A 22,358-nucleotide genomic window follows, 5' to 3' on the forward strand; every position below is an offset into this window, starting at 1 on the left:
GGATCACTTGAGCTCAGAAGTTTGAGACTAGACTGGCCAACATGGGGAAACCCCGTCTCTACTAAAAATACAAAAATTAGCTGGTATAGTGGCACACGCCTGTAATCCCAGCTACTCTGGAGGCTGAGGGAAAAGAATTGCTTGAGCCGGGTAGGCGGAGGTTGCAGTGAGCCGAGATGGCACCACTCCAGTCCAGCCTGGGTGACAGAGCCAGACTCCATCTCAAAAAACAAGAGAGTAAGTAAGGGAAAATTGGCTGTTGGCAAGTGGGTATCTGTTTCTGATTTTTCTGCCCTTTAATCATTTAGACTTTGTAATCAAACTAGACAGAGAACTGTATCAGCTGGAAATCGAGATGGTTTTTAAAATATAACTTACTATTTATAAAATTGATAAATGCTGTTTTCAGAAGTATCAGAAAATAGTCTAATTTTTCTAAAACCTGGGCATTCTCATATATTAACACCTTTCTTTGAATATATTTGCATATATTTTTACATGCGTATTTTTTACTGTTTGATGGTGTGTTTTTTTCTACTTACCAATATATCATTAGTATCTTATGTCAATAAAAACACTGGTGCGTCATATTTAAGTTTTGGAGAGTATTCCATTGCATGAGTGTGGCCTAATTTATTTAATGAAGCCCCTCTAAGTGGACATTTAGGTCTCTTGAACTTTTTGCAACTACAGACAACACTTAACAAACTTTTTGGTAATGATATCTTTATACACATAGTTACATTACTTGGTGAGAAATGGTAATCGCAGGACCAGCAGACACTGTATCACGGTGATGCACAGAAGGCCCACAGAGAGAGAGACCCCAGTAAATGTGCCACACATCAGATTTAGAAGCTACTCAGCAATTAGACATTGAATTGAAATTTACAAGCATTTCAAAAGGGAGGAAAAGAGACAATTTTAACAATACCATGACTTTATATTGGTAGGGTTTTTTTGTGGGCATTGGTTTTCAGTGGCTTGCAAACATACAACCCCATTTGATCCCCACAGTGACACTCCCATAAGGTGGAAAGAACAAGTATATCCTGGACTTGTATAAACTGAGTCCAGGTTTATACTGAACAAGTCACTGAGAGAAGTGACGGCCATTTAATCCAATGCCACGTTAAGTTGAAGTATATAGCGAGATACATCAATTTTTTTAACTGTTGGTGTTTACAGTATTTTCCCAGTTTTACATTTTTTTATAAAAGTGGATATAATTTCATGTGTAATTGGTTTTTTCTTAACGGTACCACTGATTTCTTTAACACTTTATCAATATTAAACAAATGAAAAAATGTAAAACATAAGTATAAAACATGAAGTACAGAGGTAGCTCTGATTTTGCTAATATTTACATACTTTTTGTAAGTTGTAATACTTTGCTAATGTTTACATACATACAACTTTTACATGTTACATACATACATATTTACATGCATATTTACATACATATGAAAGTTGTATACTTTTGTATGTATACTCCTTAAATATGTTTGTTAAACTTGTAATATTTATATACATACAGTATTTAAATACATACAATGTACATACAGAGGTAGTTCCTTATTTTGCTAATATAAACACAAACCCTGATTTGGAGATATTTTATATTACGGTGAATACCATTGTTCGCAGGGAAATCCTATATCCCTTGCAGCTACAGAAAATGAACATCTAGCAAATGAAAGAATAATGGGACAAACAAGGAGAATCAAAGGAGATTCTAAAACTTCTGTTGACCATCTGTTGACATACTAGTTTGCCAATATAAAAGAAGTTATTGAAATTTGGAAGCAGATTAAAATGGAAGTAAAAAGTAGATGTGCATAGGAATAAAAATATTGTATATTCCTTGATGTATTTCTTACAGAAAAAAAATCTACACTCACTAGAGTGAGTATCTTGGAAATAAGCCTGTGTTTTGATGACTCGGGGTAGGGCTGAGGCAGGAGAAGGCAGTCATGTAAGCATCATGAGAGCAGGGCTTGTTGCCTGTTTTGCTCATTTTTTAATGTCTTCTTAATACCTGCAGCGTGGCAGTGCCTTGATCAATCTTTGCCAAATGAATGACTAGAAAGTGAGAGACAACGGGGACCCATCTATCCCCTCAACACACACACAAACACACACTGTTCCACAGAAGTATATGAAAACAAATCTCAAGAGGAAACTATAAACATTGAGAATGAAAATACTATATTTTACTTAATATGATCATTTTAATTACATACATTTGTTTCAGAAAAATTAAATTTGCAGTAAGAACTTGAATAAGTTCAAGTTTTTTGATAACAGTTTTATTGAGATATAATTTACATACCATCCAATTCATCTCCTTAAAGTATACAATTCAGTGGTTTTTAGTAGATTCACAGAGCTGTGTGGCCATTATCAGCACAGCCAATTTTGGGACACTTTCATTACCCCCCAAAAGAAACCCTGTACCCATTAGCAGTCCTTCCCAATTTTCCCTCAACTCCCCACGCCCAGAAATATTCCTTTGTAAAGCATTTGCATTCATTCTTTGCAAGGTTACTTCAAGAAATATATGCAGGTTCACCATAAATACTATAAAGTTTCTTTATGTGGTACTTTGTTACTAACCTAACATTTCTAGAAAAACATTCAAATATGTGAAAGATATAATTTGATACTCCTTTTTGTTTTTCAATTTTAGGACACAAGCATAGCTCCCTTCGTGGCTTCCTCAAATCAGGTCTTCATAAAATTTCACGCTGATTATGCACGGCATCCATCCGCATTCCGATTAACTTGGGACAGCTAAGTGGGTAACAACTGATGTTCACTCAGCACTTTCCCTCTGCAGCACGCTGGACAGGACTCTGCCATCTTTATACATAAGCCCTGCTGATGCCACAGAGAATAAGCTGAACTTTTATGGTTTTCACCAAACCATGGATAGAATCAATATTTGTAGGCCAGGCGTGGTGGCTCACGCCCCTGTATTCTCAGCACCTTGGGAGGCCGAGGCAGGTGGATCACCTGAGGTCAGGAGTTTGAGACTAGCCTGGCCAACATGGTGAAACCTGGTCTCTACTAAAAATATAAAAATTAGCCAGGCATGGCGTGGTGGGTGCCTGTAATCCCAGCTACTTGAGAGGCTGAGGCAGGAGAATTGCTTGAACCCAGGATGCAGAGGTCGCAGTGAGGTGAGATCACACTACTGCACTCCAGCCTGGGCGACAGAGCGAGACTCCATCTCAAAAAAAAAAAAAAAAATCAATATTTGTACATTTTCTCGAACATAGAATATAGCTTCTTTAGTCTTGAGTGTGCATTTCATTCTAATATTTTGAGCTGAAATTTAAAAAAACTTTGAAAGAGTTGGAAATGATTATGGCATATGTGATATACATTTTTAAAAGTTAATAATAATAGCCAGGGGCAGTGGCTCATACCCATAATCCCAGCACGTTGGGAGGCCATGGTGGGAGGATCGCTTGAACCTAGGAGTTCGAGACCAGCCTGGGCAACAAAGTGAGACCTTATTTCTACAAAAAAATCAAAAAATTAGCCAGGCATGGTGGCATGCACAGGAGGTTGAAGCAGGAGGATCACTTGAGCCCAGCAGGTTAAGGCTGCAGTGAAACCCTGTGAATTAACCACTGTACTCCAGCCTGGGTGACAGACTGAGACCTTATCTCAAAAATGACAACAAGAACAATAAAAGTTAATGATAATATAGAAGCATAAATTTCCTGTGAATGTTCAGTTAGGCATAATAAACATTACTGAATTATACAAAATTATGCTGCATTAATTTTTTGACTTATTAAAACTCAGTCTTTCACTATGGGGCATATATAAATTTTCAAGTTTAATTTTTACATTTTGGCAAAGAATTCAATATATATATATGAATCTTCCAGAGCTTCAGTTCTGGAGCCAAGCTGCCGGAGTTTGAATTTTAACTGTACTTGTTAAGTGCTTACAAATTCTCTCTGTGCTCAGTTTCTTCATTTGTATAAGGGGATTATTTTACCTGTCTCACAGGGTTGCAATAATTAAATATATATGTGTAAAGACTCAGAACAATACCTGGTGCATATTAAGTAATCAGTAAATGCTAGCTTCTATGTCAATTAGTAGTAGTATGACTCACCTCGCTACCATACAGATGTACCTGTTTTTCCCACACTCCTCCAAAGCCAGGCCCAAGTCTCACCTATGTTTACCTTTTGCCATGCCCCTAGGTCAATCTGAGCTTCTCCAAAGACCTTGCCTTAACTACAGAGAAATTTGCTGTAACCTCTGAATTCTCTATTTACCTCCCATTTGCCTCAAACTTCTGTTTTTCCTGGCCACGCTGGACCTTTTCTTCATTTATCCCCAGGACCCTGTACTCTCCTGGTTATTTAATTTCTCTGAGTATTCTCCACTCTCTTATAGAATGGTGGCCCTCTTCACACAGCTCCACTAGGCAGTGCCCCAGCAGGAACTCAGTGTGGGGCCTCCAACCCTGCATTTTCCTGCTACACTGCCCTAGTAGAGGTTCTCTGTGAGGATTCTGCCCCTGCAGAAGGCTGCTTCCTGAAAACCCAGGCTTTTCCATACCGCCTCCAAAATCTAGGCAGAAGCTGCCGAGAATCTACCACTCTTGTACTGTGTTTGCCTGCAGGTTTAACACCCCGTGGAAGCTGCCAAGGCTTATGGCTTTCATTCTCCAAAGTGGAAGCCCAAGCTGTACCTGGGCCCCTTTGAGCCACAGCTGGAGCTGGAGTGACCAGGGTGTGGGGAGCCCTGTCTTGAGCCTGTGTAGGGAAGCAGGGCCCTGGGCCTGGCCCATGAAGTCATTCTTTCCTCCTAGGCCTCTGGGCCTGTGATGGGAGGGGTTTCAGCAAAGGTTTCTGAAATGCCTTTGGGGCCTTTTCTCCATTATCTCGGATATTAGCAGTTGAATTTTAGTTAGGCAAATATCTCCAGAAAGTGGATGCTCCACAGACTGCTTGAATTCCTCTCCTGAAAAAACTTTTTCTTTCTCTGCCATATGGCCAGGCTGTAAATTTTCCAAAGTTTTACACGCTGCCTTCCTTTTTAATATAAATTCCAATTTGAAGTCATTTCTTTGCTTCCACATTTGAGCACATGCTATTAGAAGCAGCCAGCCCAAATCTTGAACACTTTGCTGCTTAGAAATTTTTTCCACCATATACCCCAGGTTGCCACTCTTTAGTTCAAATTTCTGCAGATCCCTAGGGCATGGACAGAATGCAGCCAAGCTCTTTGCTAAGGCATAATATGTGTCACCTTTGCTCCATTTCCCACTAAGTTTCTCATTACCATCGAAGACCTTGGCAGCCTGGACTTCATTATCCATATCACTATCAGAATTTTAGTCGCACCTTTAAACACTCTCTAAGAAGTTCCAAATTTTCCCTCATCTTTCTGTCTTCTGAGCCTTCCAAACTCTCCCAACCTCTACCCGTTACCTTTTTCCAAAGTCAATTCCACATTTTCAGGTATTTTTATAACAAAACCCTACTCTTGGTACCAATTTTCTGTATTAGATCATTCTTGCATTGCTATAAAGAAATACCTAAGACTGGGTAATTTATAAAGAAAAGAGGTTTAATCTGCTTACAGTTCTGCAGGCTTTATAGGAAACATGCTGCTGACATCTGCTTGGCTTCTGGGGCAGCCTCAGGAAGCTTATAATTATGGAAGAAGGCAAAGGGGAAACAGGCATGTCACATGGTGAAAGCAAGAGCAAGACAGCGAGAGTACGGGGCAGGTGCCACACGCTTTTAAGTGACTAGATCTCATGTGAACTCAGAGCAAGAGCTCACTTATCACCAAGGGAATGGCCCAAGCTATTCATGAGGGATCCACCCCCACGATCTAAACACCACCCACCAGGCCCATCTCCAACATTGGGTGTTATAACTCAACATGAGATCTGAGCAGGGACAAATATCCAAACTCCATTATATATTTACGCTCAAGAGTACAAGTTTCCATAAGCACCACCATTGCCTATTCCTTAACACAATATATTAAGTTATAAATAAACAATACGGTTTGCCAGTTAACAAGAAGTAGAAAGTTCAGTAGCACGTCCTTAACTCCAATGCTGCCAGACATGTAACTGAAGTAGTTATTAGCTTCCTTTTCATAAGAAAATTCAAAGCTTTTATAAAGTTTTTCAGTGCCTCTAGAAAAGCGGAAGCCTTTACAAAGGAGATTTGCTTTATGTTAATTATGCAAAATCAAGGGTTATTAACAAGAGACTGTGTGAATGAAAGAAGCTGAGGAATGTATTACTTCATCTTACTGTAATACTCAAATGCCAGAGAAATTATTTCTGGACAGAGTATGGAGTCACATAAACAAAATACTCTCACCTTAAAAATTCAGCTACTTGGGAGGCTGAGGGAGGAGAATTGCTCAAAGCTGGGATGTGAAGGTTTCAGCGAGCCAACATCGCACCACCGCACTCCAGTGTGGGTTACAGAGTGAGACTCCATCTCAAAAAAAAACAAACAACAACAACAAAAATTCCTGCTCCCTTTTTGTATTATGGATAGATATATCAACTTTATGGGTGACAAGGACGGTGAATGAGATAAATAACACTATCAAATCCAAAAGGTCTTGATAAGCTAGAACAATGGGCCAATTGTAACAGATGAAATGTGACAGATATAAGATCTTCCTCTTTTATCAAAAAATGAATTGCAAAGGTACAGAATACAGGGAAAGTTTAACAATAACATGAAATGACATAGTACTTTTCTGAAAGCAAGATTAACATGATGTTACCGTCAAAAAAATGATGCTTTGATCATGGACTGCATCATTAGAGTAACGGTATCATTTCACTCAGAAGGGCATGCTTTTCTAGGAGGCATATTGGAATATCCGGGAGGTGTGTACCTGAAATTGAGGAAAGTATGGTCAATATTATGTAATTTTAAAATTAAAAATACAGAAAAAAGACAGAATGAAGCTTTACAAAATCTTCCAGGCTAGGCATCTAGGAAATAAGCAGTGGTTTTTATAGTGGGTTAGGGATGGTCAGGCTTGGGAGAATGACATTTTCGTGTATAGCAAAGGGAAGTAGTTATTGAGTAATTCAGTTTTTGAGTAATTCAGCTGGAAGAAGGACAAAAGAGTCGACTCTACTCTCATTAGTAAGACCCATCGTATATCCTCTGGTTCTGATTTACATTTAATTCACTTGTTTCCAAATGTTTATTGAGCATCAGCTATGTGGCATGTACTAAGCGCACTGAGGATAAAGCAGAGAACAAGACAGCCGTGCAAGACTATCAGCTGATGTCTCCTGACTTCACAAAGCACACTTCCCAGCTCCATCTTGCTTGATTTCCTGAGCCAGTTCTGAGGCAAAAACCTTAATATTCTTATCTGGTGAAACATACATTCAGCCAGCTTCCCAGATCTAGTGACCAAGGGATAAGTTTCCTGATTCCAAATTGTGTCACCATGAAGTTTCACTGCTAGCAATCAGGACCCCGGACAGGCTAACCATCATCCTAGCAAATTAATCAAACCCGAGAAGGGGGTGTGGGAACCCTGATTTATAGCTGGTCAGTCAGAAGTGTAGGTGACAGTCAACCTAAAGTCTTGTGGAAATGAACCCTTAACTTGTGGAATGTGACTGTAAGTTGAGGTGGACAGCATCAGAATTAAGTTAAACTATAAGACACCGAGCTGATGTCTGTGGAGAACTGTTTCATGTGTGGGGGAATTCTCTGGTGTCAGAAGTGTTGAGCCAGTGAGAGTAGCAAAAACAGTTGGGTTCTTCCTATCTCAAACGGGAGTGAAAACAAATTCCTATGAAACAGGAGTGAATGGAGGCATGTAGCTCAAAATAACTTCGAGAGAGACATGCAGGAGGGCTGGGACTCTGTGTTCCAGGTGTTACCTGTACGTGGGGCTGGCAGGTGCAGTGTGAGCGGCTAAAACCAAAGTCACGGAGTTGCTCTAACTGGCACTCACAATCCACCATTTCCCTCCACCTGCAAAGGTAGCTGGGTGATGACCTGCAGGCATAACACTGGGTTCTTGCCTCTAAAGAAATTCAACTATCAGTCTAGGGATCTAGGAGGAAAACAATACACACAAACAAGAGGCCACTCCAGCTATCTAGAAAAACCAGTTCAGATCTTCACACTTGAACTCAAAAGGACAACCAAGAATCCATCACCAGAGAGGGGAAGAATCTTTCTTTTCTAGGGGAAAGACTAGATAAATACACACAAGAATGGACCCTTGAAGAAACATAATTGAGTGAACAGAAGAGAAGTTTAAAAACTATTATCGTCGGCGATACTTGAGAAGAGAGTACATTCAAGAAACAAATGCAGGGTGTTATTATAGGCCGGCGGACCAATAGGACTGGTGTCCTTAGAAGAAGAAGAGACACCAAGGGTGTGACTGCATAAATGCCCTGGAGGGACACCAAGAGAAGACAGTCATCCACAAGGCAGGGGAGAGGCCACAGGATAAATCAAATCTGCTGGCACCTTGATCTAGAACTTCCAGGATTGTGAGAAATTTCTGTCGTTTAAGCCATCCAGGCTGTGGTATATTGTTACGACAGCCCTAGCCGACTAACACAGGTACTATATGTCTTCAGCCTACATAGGCAAGATTCACTATTAGAAATTGATGGAATAAGAAAAATTCTGATTGCTTCAAAACAGGACTTTTGCTTTAAAAGAGTTAATGATTCAAGAAATAAATGTATTAGGAGATTACCAACTAATACGTATAGATGAAATTATGAAGTCAGAAAATCATCAGTGGATGATAAAACTTGTGGGTAAAAATTAGATGAGGAATGGGGTGTAATCAAGTAGCACCTCCTCCCCAGCATTATTTTTAATCATAAAGAAAAAAATAGTAACTTTATGGTGAAGAAACCTGGCAGACACTACATTACGTAAGTGAACATCACCTATACTGGGAGAAACAGATGCCATCTGTACCTTGATATCATGCACTGAAAAGACACATCGCTTTAGTGGTGTTTCTCCAAAAATTCATAACCTGAAAGGGAACATCAAACTTACTTTAAAGGATATTCCACACAATACCTGGTCTGTATTCTTAAATAATGTCTAGTTCAATAAACATAAAAGTCAAGGACGGTTCCAGATCAAAGAAGACTAATGCAGGAATAACTCATCTGGAATGTTTTTTAAGCAAGAAATACCTGCTTTCAAATTTAAGAGTGCAGATCCTTTTTTTATCCAATTGGTTCGGAGCTATAATTAAATTATTTTACCACATCTCCTTAAGGCTTTGATCCCTGCTACAATCTACAATATATAAATGCATATGTGTGGTATCCGTCTATCATCAATTTAGGTGACCAATAGGAGAAAAGTGTCTGGTGCCAATCTTTATTCCATAGTATGAAACACTCTCTCAGGACAGGGTTTTCGGTGAGAGAAGCACAGGATATTGCTGGGTGACTGAGACTGGGTCAGGAAATAGGGAGGCAGAGGGCAGCAGTTTCGCTAGAATTTAAAATTTGGTTGCTTTTGGGAGAGAAAGCGGGAGATTTCTGGAAGCCAGAACGTCATGTTTCACAGATGTAAAAGTCCTAGCTGGGAAAGACACATCGCTTTAGTGGTGTTTTCAAATGACTTAATAGTAGGGTTTTACTTGTAGCTTCTAGCCCTGAGGGTAGTTCCTGCTGCTCAAGAGCAAAAGGGTCAGGGCTAAAAGCCAGCCTTAGAAACCTGTCAAAAAAGATTTCCAGCGGGGCGCTGGGGAAACGCAGACCCCGCCGGAATCCCTGCCTGGAGAAGCTCTTAATAGGGCGGGAAGCTGCGTGCCCCACAAGGTCCCTCAGAGGCACATTGTGGAGACGGGCTCAGGGTAGCAACTTCTGGCGAGTGGAGCGGCTATTACAGAAGCGAAACATTCGGAAGCAATTTACTTCCAGCTTTCGCAACACCCACCCTCAGTCACCACCTTCAGCCACCACCCTCCCTTACGCAGTCACGCCACAAACTTCCCTGCTTCCGCCCACAGCCCTCTGGGCTTCGACCCATCAACTGAGCTTGCGCCAAGTCTAGTGCGCTCGCGCCAACTTCGGCCCATTCAGCGTCCCAAACCTCGGGGTGGACGCCACGGGGATAAACTATCCTCAGCGTGAGGCGGGGTCTCGAAGCCGAATAACGAACGTCATTGGCCAGCCTCTTCCACAGACTTTTAAGGGCGGAGCCTGGCCCTGGAGCCACGTCTAGAGAGCTGTTCTCCTAATATGGGTAGGGTCGGGCGTGGAGCTGGCAGCGGCGCTATGTGCGCCTGCGCGGGGCGCCGAGACAGGGCGTGTTCCCTGTTCAGTGCCGGTGTTGCAGGGAGTGAGGGCAGCCGGAGTGCGTCCTGCCGAAGCCTGTGGTTGCACGCCCACCCTCTTAAGGGCTACCTTCCGTGGTGAGTGTGTGCGGCGTTGCACTTGGGTTGCTTCTCGCTGCGTGGCCGCAGCGCGGCTGAACACTTCCCACTCCCCTGCCCTACCCCATCCTCTCCCCGCACCCGGACCAGCCCCTGGGACGCCATCAGACGCCCACCCGCTCCAACCCTGGGGAAGCCCCAGAGTGGCAGCGAAGGCCTCTTTCCTTTCCGCCCCCGCACTTGCTGTCATCGCCCACGTGCTTTGTTGTTGTTTGGTGCAGACCATGTCCAAGTCTCTGAAGAAGTTGGTGGAGGAGAGCCGGGAGAAGAACCAGCCCGAAGTGGACATGAGTGACCGGGGCATCTCCAACATGCTGGATGTCAACGGCCTGTGTGAGTTCTCGGGCAGGACCCTCCCGTGGATGAGCTGGAAGGTTTTCTAAGTTTGCCAGTTCACTGCTGGTCCTGCTGTGAGCGATTGTACTGGTTTAGACCCCAGCCCCTGCTTGTAAACATCACTTGTCAGGGGCTTCGCGCAGAGGGTTTGCAGTAGCATTTGCACCTGGAAAACGATCCTGAGAGTCCACGATGAGAATCACACAGACAGCTGTGCCTCATCGGTTGTCTCTGCTGTATGGCATTGAGGTGGATTTTCCACATAGTTTGCTTAATAGCCACTTTAATTATAAATTGAAAATTAATTTTGAGTCCTTCTTCCTGTCTCCTAATACAGTCTTTGTCCATGAACAAATGACACAGAAAAGTTCCATGATTAATAAGCATTCTTGTGCCTGGAGCATTTTAAGCGTTTCTTGAATCTTTACATTCTTCTGAGTATTCTCCGAACTTGGTTCAGGCTTTTGTCACCTCCTCATGCTGTGGTGAAATCCTCCTAACTTGCCCTCTTGCCTTCAGTTTCACTGCCCAGTTTAATCACTGGGTCACTTTTATCGTTATTTTCCTGTAACCCCGGTCTGTGGTGTTACCCTCTCCCTTAAAATCAGGGATTGCAAGTTCACGTGCCTCCAAGCGAGGGCGGTCAGGGGAGGTTATGAACTAGGTGATAGGTGTCCCACCTGAAAGGGCCAGCTGCTGCACCTGCTACTCAGACACATGTCACCATAGGAATGTTGGCCTAGTGTGCCAGATTATTAAAGGAGCCAAGATTCTATATTTTTATGTGAAATTTGCTAATTTTTAGATGTTGGCTACTAATTCTAATATTTGAAAAATCTGTGATAAGTGAGCTAAAGCAGTTCTTCAGGCTGACGTGGCTTTGGTTTAAAGCTTCTCTGCCCTTCTCCAGGTTGTCCATTATCGACGGTAATGCTCCAGGTTTCTTGGCGTGATGTACAAGGCCTTTCTGAATCTGAACCCAACCTTACCCTTCCATGCAGCTGGCATTCCAGCCATTCTGAACCTATTGCCCTTCCTGGACCAGAGCCTACTCGTTCAGATCTTCGTGCCTTTACGAATTGTTTTCCCTCTTTCTCAGTCTTTTGCACCTGAAATCCTTTTACTTCTAAGAGTCAGCTTAGACATTACCACCTGTGCAAAACCTTATCCGTCTGCACCAAGCTGAGATAGCCCTTCCCTCCTCTGTGAAGGTGGTCGTGTGTATTGCTTTGTGACTCCTGTCACATAGGATCGTACTGATTTTTTCTTTTTTAATCTAGAAGTCTCTCTTCTCCGCCGGGACATTGGGAAGACAAAAGCTGTGCAATATTCATGCTTGCATTTTTTTTTAATAATAGTGCCTGGAGCACAGTAGCTGCTCAAAAATAGTTGAGGAATGAAGAAAATGAAAGAAATGATGAGTTTGGGATATCAGGTTCAGGATGTGACGAGAGAAGAAGGGAGCTGTTCAGGAGACCCTGAAAGGTGATGGATAGCCATTTAGGCATGGAGAGAACGGCAGAGTCAGGTTTACTGTGAATTCATGGTTTTCACGGTTTGAAAACCTGCCTGGTACAGAGGTTGGAATTGATGCTGTTGATATGTCTTGGCAGAAGGAAAAGGGAGGAAACGTAGATTTGCGTTTCGTAGGCTTTATGAAAATACGTGCCATTAAACTTAGGTTGTGTGCTAGTTAGCCTCTCAGGCTTGGTGTGTGTCGGTCTCTTGCATTCCGTAAGGGTCCTTGCTGTCAGCAACTTGAGCAGATGCCTCTGGAATTGGATATCTGGGTGTGCCCCTTGCTGCCCCTGCCCGGTTCTGCCATGACCATGGTCATTACTGGGGGCACTGTTGATACAGAGGAGAAAGAGCAGGGGATAGGGGAAGATGATGCATAGCGGGACCCTTGGCCGCACGGCTTTTCTCCCTCCAGCACTCATTCTCACCGGGTAGAAGAGAGGCTGCTTTCAGCAGAGGAGCTTTAAACCCTTCGACTTTTGAAGAGGAGACTTTATGTAATATTTATAAATGGGGAGAATGGCTTAGCTATTTCGGTTCAGCTCCGTTATCTCTTTGAAGCCTTGGCTTTTATTAAGGAAGGAAAGATAGCCACTTGCTTCCTGAAATATATTTCTGGTACAACACTGGGTGGTGAAAAGCGAGATCATTCTTAAATTTTCCTAAAAAAGTAGCTAACAAAGGATAATAGTACTTTTTGGAAAGTTGGGTGGAAGTGAATTTGGAGATTTCCAGATTCCACCTCCTCTGGCTTCTGTAGCGTTGACCCAGGGCTGCTCTCTGCAAACTCCCTGACCTCAGGACTCCTCGGAACCTAGGGGGTTCCAGGATGCTCTTCGGAGCTTCCACCAGGGCTCACTTCTCAGCAGTGCACACACAGTGACACAGTGCTTAATATATACAAGTATGAAAATACTTCACATGGCTACGTTAATTATAAGTGTAAGAATTTTTTGTTGTTGTTCCTGAAAACAGGGTCTTGCTCTGTCACCTAGGCTGGAATGCAGTGGTGCAGTCACAGCTCACTGTGGCCTCAACCTCCCAGGCTCAAGCAATCCTCCCACCTCAGCCTCCCGAGTAGCTGGGACTATAGATAGACACCACCACGCCTGGCTAATGGTTTTATTTTTTATTTTTTTGTAGAGATGGGGTCTTGCTATGCTGCCCAGGCTGGCCTCAAACTCCTGGGCTCAAGGACTGCCCCTATCTTGGCCTCCTAAAGTGCTGGCATTACAGATGTGAGCTACCACACCCAACCTCCATGTTTCTTTACTGATAAAATTTTAGCTGTAACCAGGAAGTTTTATAAGTATCCAGCTTAAACACAGGGAACAGTTAACTTGTATGTACAGAGAATAGCTGTTCCTTGCATCTCAAGCTTTCCCTTTATTATTCTTACTTTAATTTCTCAAGAGGTTAGAATTAAGCTTTGAAGATAAAAGTAAGGTTTTGTACTACTAAGCATATGAGATGCCCGTCTTTCTTCCTGGGAGAGTTGTATCTTCTAACGCAGCACGTCCTTAGAGACAGCAAATTACCTTTAAAAGATGTTTTGAGGAGTTTAGTTACCAGGAACTTTCTGATGGAAAAAACTTCTTAGGCTGGAGACAGATATCAGACAGGTTCTACAGTTTTCTAGTCGTCCAGCCAGATTCTAGAAAAGCTCACTTCCTACCATGAGAGGCAGAGGAGTACAGCACATAGGAGGGGAACTTGGATTTGGATAGACGTGGATTCCAATTCTTCTACTTAGTAATGTGTAACGTTAGAGAAGCTACTTAACCTCTCTGATCCTCAAGTTCCTTAACAAATGGTAACCTAAGTAACCACTTCATAAGACTGGTTTAATGGTTTGCATTAAATGCAATAATGCACATTAAATGTTAGTAGCTAGTTAGTGTTAGATCCAATAGTGTACATTAAATGTTAACTATTAATATGAATATCCAGCTCTAGGCCCATATGCCTCAGACATACCCAGTTCCAACATAGTCACTAGGCTGAACCAAGAATTTTGCTTTGTTAACTCGACTGGGTAAGGCATTTGTATCAGGTGTTGGAATTTTTTGTGTGGCTTATTAGAACCTATAGTGTTTGGTACTTTTGCCTAAGGTTCTAATTGATTTAGATAGCTATTTATTTAAAATTTGTCCTAATTTATTTCTTTTCCATCTTTTTGTTTTAACATGGCATGTAATTTGCACACACATTTTCCTTAAAGCTTCCAAGAACACCAGTGTGGGCAATAGTGAGACCCTATCTCTACAAAAACTTAAAAAATGAGCTAAGGGTGATGTGCAAGTCCCAGCTTTCAGGGAGGCTGCGGTGGGAGGATTGCTTGAGCCCAGGAGTTTGAGTTTGTAGTGAGCTATAATCGTGTTACTAGGTGACAGAACAAGACCTTGTCTGTTAAAAACAAACAAACAAACAAAAAAACTTCCCAGCATAATCGTAATGCTGCTGACTTTATTCTTTTTATTAAAGAGATTCCACTGCGGAAGCTCTTTCCCAAGCAGCAGCTGTCTTCATCTGGTTGATAAAGTTGATTTTGAAGGGCCCTGTAATCAGCTTCTATTTCCATAGAGACAGAATCCCAGCTGTAGCCGGAGGAACTTCCTTTCATTTCTCTTATTTAAGTGTTTCCTGATTTTTTAATCTCTTCAAGTGTATTGCCCTCTCTGGGTGGTCAAGCCTTTATCATTTTTTTTCCAAGTTAGACTAAAATATTTTTCAGATAAATCTTGAAAACAACCTGCTTTCAAGGGAGTGGTCTTTCTGAAGGACCAGGCAAAATAATAAATATGATCATGGGTTATCTGGAATAGCTATCTCAAAAGTCTTGTTAAACCTGGAACACATGCTATCCATGTCGACCTTCTTTGGGGATAAAGAGCTGGGGAGGACCTGTAATTTTAGCTATAATCTTTATTAAAATCATTTTTTTATATTTTAATTTTTTTTTCGTTTTTGAGATGGAGTGTTGCTCTGTTGCCCAGGCTGGAGTGCAGTGGCGTGATCTCTGCTCACTGCCACCTCCGTCTCCCGGGTTCAAGCGATTCTCCTGCCTCAGCCTCCCGAGTAGCTGGGATTACAGGCGTGCGCCACCACACCTGTCTAATTTTTGTATTTTTAGTAGAGGTGGGGTTTCACCATATTGGCCAGGCTGGTCTTGAACTCCTGACCTCAAGTGATCCTCCTGCCTCGGCCTCCCAAAATTCTGGGATTACAGGCATGAGCCACCATGCCCGGCCTTAAAATTATTTATGTTCTCACTCCTCTAGGTTGTGTGTATGTGCCCACCTTTCTGTTTTTAAACACACTGCTTCTTGGCCTGTGGAGCCCTTTTCCTTTTTCTCTCTCCAGCTAGCTCTTACCCCCTTGTCAGTGCTTGTTGAAAGAAGGAAGGACTTAACTTTCACATGACTCTATTTCCTGTCACCTCCTCCAGGAGGCCCCTCAAGAATACTCAGTTCTGACCCACCATCTCATCCAGCCTGGCTGAAGTATCTCTCTACTTGGCATAGTGCTTGGGAAAAATTTATTGAAGAAGGGATGTTACTGCTTTTAGTTAAGAGATTCAGGTTGGCTAAGGGAGAAAGCATAGCTCTGGAGAAAAAGCATGTACTGTCTCCTTCCTTCTCACACTCATAACATCCCTCTTTGGTTCACCTGATTATCGTCAGCATTTTATAGATGAGAAAGTAGAGAGCTGTGGAGGTTCTGTGAAGTCCCCAGTGTCACTCAGGCAGTGGTGGAAACGGAGTTCACTTTTTTTTTTTTTGAAATGGAGTTTCGTGTCATAGATCTTTCTCCATCCCTTTACTTTTAATTTAGTTGTATCTATATTTTATATTTAAAGTGGATTTCTCATAGATAACATATAGTTAGATCCTGTTTTTGTTTCTTAAAATCCACCCTGATAGTCTTTTAATTGATATATTTGGTTATTAACATTTAATGTGATAATTGATATTACTTAGATTAATATCTGTATAATAAGTGTTTTCTATTCTTGCCCTTGTTCCTTTTTTTTGGTCTTCCACTCTTTTTCTGCTTTCCGTGACTTTAATGATTTCATTTTCTCTTCTCACAATATACTCCATTTTCTCTTCTCTCAGCAAATTTACGTTTAAAAATGTATTTGTTTTAGAAGGAGGATAAGCAAAGAATAAAAACTTCTTAATGATAGCCCCAGAGTTTGCAATATACATTTACAATTAATCTTAACTCACTTTTAAATAACACTGTGCCACTTCAGAGCCAGTGCAGGTAAGTTAAAATCAAACATTTCCAGTTCCTTCCTGTTATCCTTTATAGAATTGCTATCATTCATTTCAGTTATCTGTAAATTATAATCAACCAACACATTGTTGCTGTTACTCTTTTGAACAATCTGTGATCTGTTAGATTAAGAATAGGAACAATAAACCATTTTATATTACTTTTATTCATTTATTCTTTAACTCTTCCTTTAGGTAGATCCATTTTCTGCTGTTTCATTTTTATTCTCTGTGACAAGCTTGTTTTAACACAGTTTATGTCTCTTCAGTTTTTACTTTGGTGAGAAAGTATTTCTTCTTTATATTTGATGGATAATTTCACTGAATACAGGATTCTAGATTGGAGGGTTTTTTCCCTTCAGCACTTTTAATATTTTACCCCATTCCTCTTCTTGCTTGCATCGTTTCTTAAGAGAAGTCCAATGTGATTTTTATTCTGGTTTCTTTATAGGTAAGGTGTTTTTTTTTTTTCCTCTGACTTCCTTCAATATTTTGTCTTTGTCTTTGACTTTCTACAGTTTGAATGTGGTATGTGTAGGTGTAGATTTTCTGATAATTACCGTTTTTTGTGTTCCTTGAGCTTCTTAGATATGTGGTTTGGTCTCTGTCATTAATTTTGGAAAATTCCGAGTTATTTAAATATCATTTTCTGTTCCTTTCTCTCTTCTCATATTCCCTTTATATGCATGTTATGCCTTTTGTAATTATCCCATTGTTCTTAGATATTTTGTCTTACTTTTCTCCTATTCTTTTTTCTCTTTGCTTTTCAGTTTAGGAAGTTTCTGTTGGCATGTCTTCAAGATCACGGATTCTTTCCTTGGCTGTATCCGTTCTACGAATGTGCTAGTCAGAGGCTCTCTTTATTTCTGTTACAGTGTTTGTGAACTCTAGCATTTCCTTTCAATTCTCTCTTAGGGCTTTTGTCTCTGCTGACATTACCCATCTTTTCTTGCATGTTGTCTACTTTTTCCATTAGAGCTCTTAGCATATCAATCATATTAATTTTAAAGTCCCAGTCAGATAACTTTAAAATATCTGCCATATCTGATTGTGCTTCTTTTGCTTGATTTCTCTCATCAGCCTTTCTTCTTTTTAGAGTACCTTGTAATTTTGTTGTGAGCCAGACATGATGCATTGGATAAAAGGAACTGAGGTAAATAGGCTTTTAGTGCAAGCTCTCACATTTTTGTAGCTTTGGGTGTCAGAGGGTAAAATTTTCTGTTGTGTCTTCCTTGTTTTTTCCTCCCCTTTCATCTTAGATTTTCCCTGTTGAATCCTTAAATACTGTGTGAGCATTGAACTTCTGCCGTAATTCCGTATTATTTTATAGGACCCCTTCTGATGAGAAGGCATCGGGAAAAGGGAAATGTTCTGTAATCCTGTGTTTAGATCTCTCTAGTGAGCTTGTGCCGCTTGGCTGTGACCTTCACAGCTGTTTCTCAACTTCCCCGCATCCCCCCTCAACAAATTCAGACAGGAATGTGTGAGCAGGCTGGAGTTGGGTATTTCCACTGGTTCCTGTTGATCAGGCTCTGGCAAATCCCAGGTAGCCTAGGCTCTGCTGAATCATTTTTCGTTTGTTAAGGAGAGCAGAATGCTTTGGGCTTCTTTCACAGTGGTTGCTGTTCTCCCCTTCCATAAAGCACAGAGGGATTTTTTTTTTTTCTAATTTTTTCGCCCTTACAACCTGGTAGGGCTCTTGGAGGTAAAACTCAGCAAAGTACAGGAGACCTCTTAAGACTGGGCCCCCAGGAATTTGTTGTCGTTTTTGTTGTTGTTGTTGTTTTTAGTCTCTCAAACTAGTCTACCACTCAGAGTCTGGCAATTAGGCATTTACCCTTGAGGCATCCCTACTGGTTGCTGGCTCCAGCAGGTATTTCTGCTCCTAGTATGCTGTGATTCTCTGTGTTTACCTGTCTCTAGATTTCGGTATGGTGGTTTGCCCTGTGACCTGAGTTTTCTGATGAATCTATGGAAGAGTTGTTTGTTTTCTGCTTGCTCAGCTTTTTTCTTACTGTGAGTATGATAGTGACAACTTCCAGAATCTCTGTTTGCTAATCAGAAACCCAGTACATCTCTAATCTGGTATTAATTGTGGAAATACGGCTCCCTGCTTTTTAGAATTGAACTGTGTCTAGATTTTCAGCACATATAGCCATTTCCTATGATACAGTCTCCCCTTTAGCCCTCATGTAGTCTTAGTTCTATAGGCACCCCTATCTTTTATGTGCATTAGGAGTCCTTAGGACAATGTATCTCTAGTTATTTTGATTGTCTGAAGCTTATACTCTGGAATATTCCTCAGAAAGGTATCAAGAGAATAATCCCAGAGTTTTTCCTATAGATAGTACGTAAAAATTTGTTTTCTTTTTACATAGAAGTCAATTTTACAGTTATAGAGACTCAGTTTCTTTTCTGGAGTGTTGTCGATGTGTTACTCTATTTCTTCTGGCATAAAGCATTGTCCGAAAGTCTGGTGATACAATTGTATTTCCTGTAATTTTACTGGAGTCTGACTTGGTGTAGGGTATAGGGCATTCTGGGCTTATTATTTCCCGGGTATGTAGTGTGCTCTTTAAAGTTAGAAAATCGTATTAGTCCGTTTTCATACTGCTATAAAGAACTGCTCAAGATGGGTAATTTATGAAGGAAAGAGGTTTAATTGACTCACATTTCAGCATGGTTGGGGAGGCCTCAGGAAACTTACAATCATGGCGGAAGGGAAAGCAAGGTGCCTTTTTCACAAGGCATTAGGAAGGAGAAATGCTGAGCGAAGGGGGAAGAGCCCCTTAGAAAACCATCAGATCTCGTGAGAACTCACTATCAGGAGAACAGTATGGGGGAAACCACCTCCATGATTCAGTTACCTCCACCTGGTCTCTCCCTTGACGTATGAGGATTATGAGGATTACAGTTCAAGGTGAGATTTGGGTGGGAACACACAGCCTAACCATATCAAAACTTTTAAATACCTTTTATTTCAAGAAAGTATTTTTATTGTGATTTTTAGTCTATGAACTCTTTCCTTATGTTCTTCTTTATGGTTTTCTGGGGTCTGTATGTTGATCTTTTTGCCCATCTTTAATATTTGTCGCTTTCGCCCAGATCCCTGTTCCTGCTTCATTTCTTTGTTTTAAAAGAAATCCCTCATGCCCGTAATCCCAGTACTTTGGGAAGCCGAGGCAGGCAGATCAGCTGAGGTCAAGAGTTCGAGACCAGCCTGGCCAACATGGTAAAACCCCGTCGCTACTAAAAATACAAGAATTAGCGAATTAGCCGGGTGTGGTGGTGGGCGCCTATAATCCCAGCTACTCGGGAGGCTGAGGCAGGAGAATTGCTTGAACCCAGGAGGCAGAGGTTACAGTGAGCCGAGAGCATGCTGCTGCACTCCAGTCTGGGCAACAGAGCGAGATTCCATCTCAAAAAAAGGAAAAAAAAAATCCCCACTTTAACTTCTGTTTCTTGTAAAGTATTATGTATTGTGTTATTGTGTTTATTTGCTCTTATATGTCTTTGAACTTAGCTTTCATTTCTGAAATAATTTTTTTTGTTTCTAATTTTTTTCTCAAGTTTTGTCCGTTTATTGCTGAATTTTTGGAAATCAGATTTATGTTTCTGTTTTATGTCATGTATCATTGTTGTAATGTCTTTTTACCTTGTTTTAAAATAGTCAATTACAGTTTTGCCCTGTTTTCTGGGCATCTTTTTGGTTAGTGAGTTTTCACGGTCAGTGATGTTCTTCTGCACTTTCTTTTTCCTTTTATTCCATAATAACGTTATGGGATTTGCTCCCAATATTTTTTATGTTGCTCATTTTTAAATGAAATTAATTTTCCTAAACTTTCAGAGGAAGGCTTAGTTCTAGATAGCTTTTCTACCTTTACAGAGCTCTGTCCTCTGGTTGATTTTATGTAGTTTTCAAAAATACAGTGGCTTGCTTTCAGATGACTTGGTTCAGTCCTTCTGCCACTTTTATCTGAGTCTTCTCTATCCTTGGTCTCTTTTTTTCTCTCTTTTTAAAAATGTTTTATTTTTACTTACTGCTCCTTGTGGAGTAGGGCTACCCTATAGGCAGTGTGCCTCTATCATTGGTGTCTATTATTTCTGTCTTATCCAGCTTTGATTCCAGGCCCTGTCCTGCAAGGGAGCCCTAGGTGTTCAGTTTCCAGGTCACAGGGCCTAGACTTGTCCAGATCCATCAGACCCTACTGCAGGCCCCGCTGTTGGAATGGACAAACCCTTCCTAATTTCAGCTGCTATTCTCACAGAGGTCTTCTGGGCTTTCTGGTGAATTCGTTTAGCTATTTGGGGGTTCTCTGTTGTCAAGTTTGTTAGTCACTCCTTGGGTTCTCTCTGCTTTCATCACATGCATGCTGATATCACGCCAATCTTTGGGTTACTGGTAGCTCGTCCTCATCTACTTGTATTTCGGAGTTTTTTGTGGGGGCACGGTATAACCTAGTTTTGCTGTAAATCGTGTCCTTGAATTTTTTCTTGCTGCTTAATTTCTCTATTTTGATGTAGGGTTTCAGGATTCCTAAAATCTGCCATGCTGCCTCCACGTTTCCTGCACCTACACTTTTTCCTCCTTGGTACAGTGGGAAAAATAAGCTTCTCCTCACATGAAGGATAATGTGTATGTAGTATCTGATGCAGACCAGGTACTCAAAACATGATCATTGTGATGAACAGTTTGCCAATTTCATATTTGTTGAGTTGAGGCATAGTCTGTTTTGAAGCTGCCATTGTGGGAGCTCTGATAAGAGGGGGATTTAGGGGTGAAGAGTCTAATGGGCCTTTGGGGTGAGGAAGGAACAAGAGGGTGAGGGTTTGTGGGTGTCATTGATGACAGATTTGTTTGCAGTGTTGAGAAAGGCAGAGGGAATGGACTGGAGCAGGATTGGGAGAAAAGACATCACACACAGCGAAGACCTAGTGAGGCCCTGGAGCAGCTCAGAAGAAACAGACCTAAGTTTGACTTAGGGGCTGGTTGGTGATCAGTGTCAATCTAGGTGACTGGTTACAGGATTGGAGAAGGCAACACTTGGAGGCCAGGATAAGGGACGACATGTGGGGAGAGAATCAAAATCCAAGGTTAAAAATAACGATTGAGCTGCCTACGAGACCAAATCATGTTTTGCCTTCAGGTAAGAGCAGGTGGCACACCATGGTCTTCTAATATTTAGTGACCGTTGAGGGACTTAGAACTCTTAGAGCTCCAAGAGTCATGTGGCTTTTGTACAGGCAGCAGGTTTAGGATTCCAGCTCCTCCTGCTTGGAAAGGAGGTTTACTTTTCCCAGGGAAATGTGGGGCCAGGTTCAGGTGAGAAGTATGGCAGAAGGCTGAGGCAGACACAGAGAGCTGCTGCTCAAGGGGAGAATGGAGAGTCATAGAGAAACGTCTGACATCAGACCCTGGGAAGAGGGGGCTGGCGCCCCACCTGGGCGGCTTGTTTATCTCTAGGGGTCCCGGGGGTTGAAGATACACTCAATTTTCTGAAATGCAAAGTGTGCACAGTTAATACCGCTCATGTCTTAACTTTGGCAAAAAAAGAACCTATGTACTTAAACTCCTTCTTATCGTTTGAACATAATAAAATGCCATGCAATTGGCAAATTGTGGATGCAACCAGTGGCATATTTGTTTAGCAAGTAAAACAGTATCAGAATTAATCAACTTCTTGTTTGGAAACAGCTTTTAGGGGGTTCTCTCTGCTTACTAGTTCTGAAATCACAGACAAGTTACATAACCTCTTGTGT

At 41.4% G+C, this 22,358-nt stretch overlaps 2 protein-coding genes across 2 annotated transcripts in view; both read left to right on the forward strand.

The window, feature by feature from the left end:
* CUBN (cubilin) overlaps nucleotides 1-3,776 on the forward strand; it is a 301,694-nt gene extending 297,918 nt beyond the window's left edge. The window contains exon 67 of the mRNA XM_003257683.2: nucleotides 2,690-3,776. Coding sequence (XP_003257731.2) covers nucleotides 2,690-2,797 — 108 coding nt within the window. The 3' untranslated portion in view covers nucleotides 2,798-3,776. The remainder of the gene's footprint in view (nucleotides 1-2,689) is intronic.
* A 6,444-nt stretch (nucleotides 3,777-10,220) lies between these two features.
* RSU1 (Ras suppressor protein 1) overlaps nucleotides 10,221-22,358 on the forward strand; it is a 221,137-nt gene continuing 208,999 nt past the window's right edge. The window contains exons 1-2 of the mRNA XM_030819247.1: nucleotides 10,221-10,443; nucleotides 10,686-10,797. Of these exons, the coding sequence (XP_030675107.1) occupies nucleotides 10,689-10,797 (109 nt within the window). The 5' untranslated portion in view covers nucleotides 10,221-10,443; nucleotides 10,686-10,688. The remainder of the gene's footprint in view (nucleotides 10,444-10,685; nucleotides 10,798-22,358) is intronic.

Source organism: Nomascus leucogenys, chromosome 9 (genome assembly GCF_006542625.1).
Source record: "Nomascus leucogenys isolate Asia chromosome 9, Asia_NLE_v1, whole genome shotgun sequence".
Taxonomy (NCBI): Eukaryota; Metazoa; Chordata; class Mammalia; order Primates; family Hylobatidae; genus Nomascus; species Nomascus leucogenys.